Source organism: Oryctolagus cuniculus, chromosome 4 (assembly GCF_964237555.1).
Source record: "Oryctolagus cuniculus chromosome 4, mOryCun1.1, whole genome shotgun sequence".
Lineage (NCBI taxonomy): Eukaryota > Metazoa > Chordata > Mammalia > Lagomorpha > Leporidae > Oryctolagus > Oryctolagus cuniculus.
This window is the reverse complement of record NC_091435.1, coordinates 82,411,181-82,418,401: the sequence shown is the minus strand read 5'-3', so window position 1 is coordinate 82,418,401 and position 7,221 is coordinate 82,411,181. Positions and strand designations below refer to the sequence as shown.

At 49.0% G+C, this 7,221-nt stretch overlaps 1 protein-coding gene across 7 annotated transcripts in view; it reads right to left on the bottom strand.

The window, feature by feature from the left end:
* Window positions 1-684: 684 nt before the first annotated feature.
* Window positions 685-7,221, bottom strand: part of RUBCN (rubicon autophagy regulator) — an 86,765-nt gene continuing 80,228 nt past the window's right edge. For all 7 annotated transcript variants that reach the window (XM_008266734.3, XM_070072240.1, XM_070072241.1 and 4 more), the window contains 4 exons: window positions 6,143-6,204; window positions 5,567-5,720; window positions 3,640-3,733; window positions 685-3,411 (listed from right to left, as the gene is read on the bottom strand). In XM_008266734.3, the coding sequence (XP_008264956.1) occupies window positions 3,233-3,411; window positions 3,640-3,733; window positions 5,567-5,720; window positions 6,143-6,204 (489 nt within the window). In that variant the 3' untranslated portion in view covers window positions 685-3,232. The remainder of the gene's footprint in view (window positions 3,412-3,639; window positions 3,734-5,566; window positions 5,721-6,142; window positions 6,205-7,221) is intronic.

The following is a 7,221-nucleotide window of genomic DNA, read 5'->3' as shown; positions in this document are numbered from 1 at the left end:
AGACAATTCAGATGTTGTGGAGTGGAAGGTTATCTCACTTTAAGGGATAGTTACACCACGGGGACAAGGAGGGGGCACACAATGTGCACTAGAAAGGACCACGTATCATGCCGGCGCCGCGGCTCACTAGGCTAATCCTCTGCCTTGCGGCGCCGGCACACTGGGTTCTAGTCCCGGCTGGGGCGCCGGATTCTGTCCCGGTTGCCCCTCTTCCAGGCCAGCTCTCTGCTATGGCCAGGGAGTGCAGTGGAGGATGGCCCAAGTGCTTGGGCCCTGCACCCCATGGGAGACCAGGAAAAGCACCTGGCTCCTGGCTCCTGCCATCAGATCAGCGTGGTGCGCCAGCCGCAGCGCGCCGGCCCCGGCGGCCATTGAAGGGTGAACCAACGGCAAAGGAAGACCTTTCTCTCTGTCTCTCTCTCTCACTGTCCACTCTGCCTGTCAAAAAAAAAAAAAGGACCACGTGTCACAAAGACTAATCTTGTCATCATATACACGAAGGAGATGAAATCTAGAGAGGTGAAGTGATTTGCTAACGATCACACAGCAAGCCAGTGGCAAAACAATCAACCCACTTTTCCTGATTTGGAGTTTGCTTTTGCACAGAAACCGTGTCTACTGCTTCACAGTGCACACTCAATATCATTCCTAATAGTCAAGGAAGGCGGACAAAGAGGGCAGAACTTTGTTTCCTCAGTTTATTCACGACGACAATGAACTGTCGGGCTGTGCAAGAACTGCAGCAAGTGGAAATCCAGAACATGAATTGTACACACACACACACATCTCTAGTTACTCTTGCTCTAAAGCCTTGGCAGAGAAAGTCACGAACAGCCTCATTTAAGTGGAAGAGATTTGCCTTCCACTCTTCTGCCATGTCTTGATCTTGCCTCTACCTCATGAACAAATGAATTTTTTTCTTCCTTTATTTACAAAAAAGAACACTTCTTCCCTCCCATTTCATATAGAAGGAATTCTCTTCAGTGCATTCAGAAGCTTCTGCCCTGATAGCAGCAGATTTTTAGACACTGGTCAGTTGCAAAGTGCTTTCCAAACATCCCATGCTCTGCTCCCTTCCCCTCCCCCCTTTACACAAGGAAATAAATAAATGGGTGCTTTGACAGTGAAGACAGCTTATGATCAGGGTCGCTAGAACAGATACGCCATCTATAGGGATAGGATGGAGGAGGTGGAGAAAAGTAAGTGAAAACCCAGGAGCATGTAGGATGGTTGAGTTCACTTTAGAAACTGTGGCAGCATTCTCCAGCCTTTGACCCTATGCTGATAGGAAACTGGGCAGTGAGAGTATGCTCTCCCTCAGTGTAGTGACTTGGAGTAAGGAGCTGGATTTATACCCAAAACTGGAAGTAGAGCTCGGCATTTTCACAAACCCCTGAGTCTGCACGTGGGGCCTAACCCTCAGTGACACTTGAGTTTTGTGGGGTCATTCCCAAAGCTATTTGAAGGACAAGGCGGCTTCTAGTCAGCCCTTCAAAACTGGGCTGGGTCTTGGCTTTTAGAACTTGACCATGAACCGAACGGAGAAGAGCCAGAGTCTTCCAATCCAACGTTGCCTTCAGAGCCCAGCTTCAAGGCAGAGGAATCAACACCATGAACCAGTTCCTCTTTGTTCCCTCTTGCTCTCTGGAGACTCAGCTCTGGTCTTTACCTTACTGGCCTGCTGCTTCCTCATGAGACTCCTTGTTAGCGCCAGCTCAGACACTCATCAGCTTCCACCAGCCACACACAACTTTCTGTTCAGTTTCTAGGGGCAGCACTCAAGCCAAAATTTTTTTCTACTAGCAACCAACTAACAGGAAGACAGTACACAGGAAGAAGTCAGTCCCAGAACAAAAATACTGGGGCTTTACTTCACACAGCTGCCAGCCCTTGAAGAAGCAACCCTGACCAGTGTTTTACACAGAGGTTAGAAGCTATAGCAACTTAATAACACAACAAACAGATTCCTGGTCCCATCCAAGACCTTTCCTCATCAAAACACACATTAACAGGGGAGGGAAACTGTTAAAATTCGTTAATAAGAAAAGGATGATTGCACACATGAATCACTAGGCTATTTAAAGAGTTAAGTGCATAACTGGCATAAAGGCTCTTATTATCTCAAGAATGCAGGAACATTCACACTCCACAGCCACAAACTGTCAAGTTCTACATAGCACTACTAATAGCAGGAAGCCCCCAACCCCACTTTGACAAAAGAAACTAAGGCAACAGATCAGCCACCAGGGAGGTCCCAGCTCTGCTGCAAGAAGGGGAGAGAACAGAGCTGGGTTTCACTTTGACTCTGAACCACAATGACCAGCTAACAGAGGACAGGGTATGAAGGGACCCACTGATAAGATGGGGAGTAGGATTTCTGTCTTCATTGTAAGATGGTGTCAGAGACTTGCCTGAGCTTGGAAGACTGCTTCTACACCGAGAGCTGGGTTAACTAAGAACCTTGATACCTAAGAGGTGGCCAACAACTCCTCTGGACGAATGAAAGGCTCCTTAAAGCACAGCTGTAGCCTCACGTAAGCCCGTGGCGCCAGGCTACAAGTGGGCCTGATCTACTCTGCTTGAAGCCTGCTGCGGTGGATAATGAAAGTTAGCTCGTGACATCTGTCTCGAATGAAGTCACGGCTGCTTCCTTGAGGTCTCTGAGGATTTTAGGATGGTAATGATTCTGTTTTCGTGGCCCCAAAATACCTAAGTAAGCCTACAATGTAGTCCCAGTCTCTGCTGCTTCTCCTCAGGACAGTCTGACCCTATTCCAGGCCTGGGAGGAGAAAACTCCAACCCCCTGTTTCAGCAGCAAAGGAGAAGAGAGTTGGCTGAGGAGGGCTTGGCTCAGAAGCTCGAAACTAACACAACATTCAACTGGAAATGACTCTTGAGATGCAGCTGAAACCAGATCTGGTCCTTGGGGGAAGGCCATGGAAGTCAGAACTGGGTCCCACTGTCTCCTCCCCTGACAGAGGCACTCCAATCTGCTTGAGCACCTATGTGTCAGTTCAGTTGGAAATGCCTGATGCCCGCAAACTGTCTGTCACAACAGACTGGACCACATCAACCTAACAAAGGTTGACGACACCTGGACGTCAGAGAAGTCATGAAAAAAAAATGATAATTAAAAAAAAAATGTCCCAAGTCAGGAAGGTCCTTCAAAGGGTGGCTCAGCTCTGCATGGTGTGTGACCCCAGCCCTGGAGAGAGGGCTTCGTGTGATTTCTTCAGGTGGTCTCCAGGACGGTAGCTTCTAGGGCCAAGGCTTCGGTGGGTTCCTCCTCGTAGTCTGACAGGTAGGACTGCAGGCTCTGCTTGGCCAGCAGCTCCCTGCGGGCCTGCAGCCGCTCACACCGGGGACAGCTTCCAGATTTGAAGCACGCTTTATGGTAACACGCTTTACACTCTGTACAGGTCAGGAAGATGCGAGAGAGAAGAAAACAATTTGTATTATCTCCAACTGGAGCTAAGCCGCTGCCATAGCCCCCTCTCACCACAAAGGCTCAGTGCCCTGGTTGTGAAACACAGGGAGTTGATGAACCAAACCAAACTCTTGCTAATGGAGTTGGTGCAGAGGAAATCAACAGCTTTGTGTTCAGATTTGCTTGCCCTACTCCTGGCACTAAGCCCTCACCTTCGCAGGTCCGGCACTTATGGAGCTCAAAAGGAAAGATGACATCATCTTCATTCTGGCAGAACTCACAGATGAAGCCCTTGGCTTGGCAGAGCTGGGGAAGAAAGAGACATGCAGCAAAATGAGGGATGGCACAACAATGGGTGGACCCAAGGGAGGGGTGGCACAAAACAGAAATACAAATTGAGTAGGTGAAGGGGTTCTAGAGCCCACAGGAAAGAGGCCTGAGCTGGACGTAGCATGAAAGCCAAACCAGGCCAGGACTGGGCAGGGTCAGGCAGAACTTTGAGGTGGAGACAAGAAAGGCACAAACTCAAAAGCCCCAACCACTGCAGCGGCTCTCAGGGAAGACAGGTGGAGAGGCGGGGCTGGACCACATAAGCCCTCCACAAGTCCCTCTGCCAGTCTGGGGACTGATTTTAGTTTGATGTAGGAACAACTACTGATTAAGATAAAACATGAAAACAAGGATATCTCCCCAAAATAACACCCAGTGGAGCTGGCACTGTGGCATAGCAGGTAAAGCTGCCACCTGTAGCACCAGCATCCCATATGGGTGCCAACATTCAACTGTGTCCTGGCTGCTCCACTTCCAATCCAGCTCCCTGCTAATGGCTTGAGAAAGCAGCGGAAGATGACTCAAGTCCTTGGGCCCCTGCACACATGTAGAAGACCTAAAAGAAGCTCCTGGTTCCTGGCTTCAGATTTGTCCAGCTCCAACCATTGTGGCCATTTAGGGAGTGAACCAGCAGATGGAAGATCCTGCTCCATCTCTCTCTGTAACTCTGCCTTTCAAATACATAAAATAACTCTTAAAAAAAAAATTGTAACACCTCTCTCTCTCTCTCTCTCTGCCTCTCCTCTCTCTGTGTAACTCTGACTTTCAAATAAACAGATCTTTTAAAAAAATAATAACACCTCGCCTCGAGTCCAGTTGTAGCCACTCAGGATTCCCTAAATCTGCCCCATTGTAAGCTCTAGTTTTTCCCATTAATGGTATATTTTAAGAAGGAAAGTTCTAAAAATGGGGAATTTCTGAATTTCTGGCATATTGAGTATATCCCAAACAACAAATAAATTTTATAAAATGCTGTCACATAAGTTACTCCATCAATCTTGAAAATACTGACAGGAAGACACTGTATACTTATTAATTTCAATGTAGAGACAAGAAAATTGAGGTTTACCTCAGGCAGGGCAAATTATTTCTTTTGCTCACAGTGACTGAAAATAATAAAGCTAAGACCCAGATGGGAATCCCTCTCTCAGTGGTAACCCAGGATTCTCCTCCCATGTCATGATAATTTTTTTTTTTTTTTTTGACAGGCAGAGTGGACAGTGAGAGAGAGAGACAGAGAGAAAGGTCTTCCTTTGCCATTGGTTCACCCTCCAATGGCTGCCGCAGCTGGCGCGCTGCGGCCGGCACACTGCGCTGATCCGAAGGCAGGAGCCAGGTGCTTCTCCTGGTCTCCCATGGGGTGCAGGGCCCAAGTACTTAGGCCATCCTCCACTGCACTCCCTGGCCACAGCAGAGAGCTGGCCTGGAAGAGGGGCAACCGGGAAAGAATCTGGCGCCCCGACTGGGACTAGAAGCCGGTGTGCCGGCGCCGCAAGGCGGAGGATTAGCCTAGTGAGCTGCAGCGCCGGCCATGTCATGATAATTCTTTACTGACTGCCTGCTCAGTCTACCCAGTTGCGACCCAGGGGCAATGTCAGCACCAATTCCCTTTCTAATTCTAGACTCTTTAGAGCTGAAGGATTTGGCTGTTCATAAACTAAAGGAACAGGCAACCCTTCCCAGTTTCTCCCCTAGTGCTGAGTGGCCATTCCAACTTCTTGGAGCTAAGTGGCAAGAACCCTGGGTCCAGCCCTCTCCCTGTATTCCTAAGCAAGGGTTTAGCCACATGCTAGAGTAAGACCTCTTTACCATGCATCGCCCGACGTGGGCAGCCCCTGCCCTGGTGAGCTCCACAAGCCGAGGCCCCAGCTCCCCTTTCTTGGTTGCAGTCAGGTCATTCAGTGAGTACAGGTGCAGATCCTCTGTCAGGTGGCCTGGGACTGTGTCAAAAGAATCCAGAAGCCTACAGGAAAAGAGGGGAAGGGGGCAGGGAGAGGGAACACACATGTCATGTGGCACATCATAACAGAGGGATCACTATGCAGAAGCATAAGATATAAAGTAACAACAAGTCGGGCAACATCCACTAGCCCAGGTGTTCCAGGCCACCCCAGTCTTCCCACACTACTTAGTGTCTGGATAAAGAAGTGACTTATTTATAACCTCTTGCAGAGTGATGCATGCCAGCTTGCAGATGCATGCCTGCCTTGGAAAGAACCACCCGATTCCCATTCCAGAGAGAAGGACACAAATACAGTTACTGCTGTGGCTTCTCACTTACCAAAATCCTCCCTCTCCTTTTTAACACAAAAGCCAACTGCTGGGATACGTCCCTTTCAGACACATTGACTCAGCTAGAGGACTCTGGCCTCCACCAAGACTTACTCTTTGGCCAACCGGCATGTCTTAAACATGTTCTTCATGTGATAGAGCTGGATCCGCAGCAGCTGAAGGGAAAAACATTGGGGCCAGGGGAGAAGGAGGTGTGGAGAGGAGGAGAGAATCAACTGTTAGAAAGATGAGAACTTTGGGGTCAGTGGTGTGGCATAGGGGGTAAAGCCTCTGCCTGTGATGCTGGCATCCCATATGGGCTCTGGTTCTTGTCCTGGCTGCTCCACTTCAGAAATAGCTCCCTACTAATTGCCTGGGAAAAAACAGTGGAAGATGGTCCAAGTGCTTGGGCTCATATCACCCACGTGGGAGACCCAGATGAAAGTCCTGGCTCCTTGGCCACAGCGCACCGGCCGCAGCGGCCATTGGAGGGTGAACCAACGGCAAAGGAAGACCTTTCTCTCTGTCTCTCTCTCTCACTGTCCACTCTGCCTGTCAAAAATAAAAAATAAATAAATAAAATAAAAAAAAAAAAGAAAGAAAGTCCTGGCTCCGGCCCAGCCCAGCCTGGCTGTTGTGGCCACCTAGGGAGTGAATAAGCAGATGGAAGATCTCTCTCCCTCTCTTTCTCTGTAACCCTTTCAAATAAACAAACAAAATCAAAAAAGGAAGGAAGGGAGGGAAGGCACTTTTAACCCAGAGTCAAGCTGTCTTCTACACCTCAAATTCAACAATTCACACCATGGGGCTCTTTAGTCAGGAAAGGCCCCTGTAACCAGGTCAGTCTGCCCAAATCACAAACAGCTGGAAAGAGACGTGGACACCAGAGAACAAATTTCCCACTTAATACCCTATTCTCTACTCAGTAATACTGTTGGTGAAGGGAGAAGTTCTGCTTTTGCCACCAAGCACTCTCTAGCTTCAGAGTATCACTGCCAGGTTTGAGGCTCTGACTAGCCAGATTCTAGGGAAATGAGAACAGATTAAGAAAGTGCATAGATTGGGACCAGCGCTGTGGCATAGCAGGCTAAGCCTCCACCTGTGGTGCCGGCATCCCATATGGGCACCAATTCCTGTCCTGGTTCCTCTCCTACACCTATACAGGAGAACCAGAAGAAGCTCCTGGTTCCTGA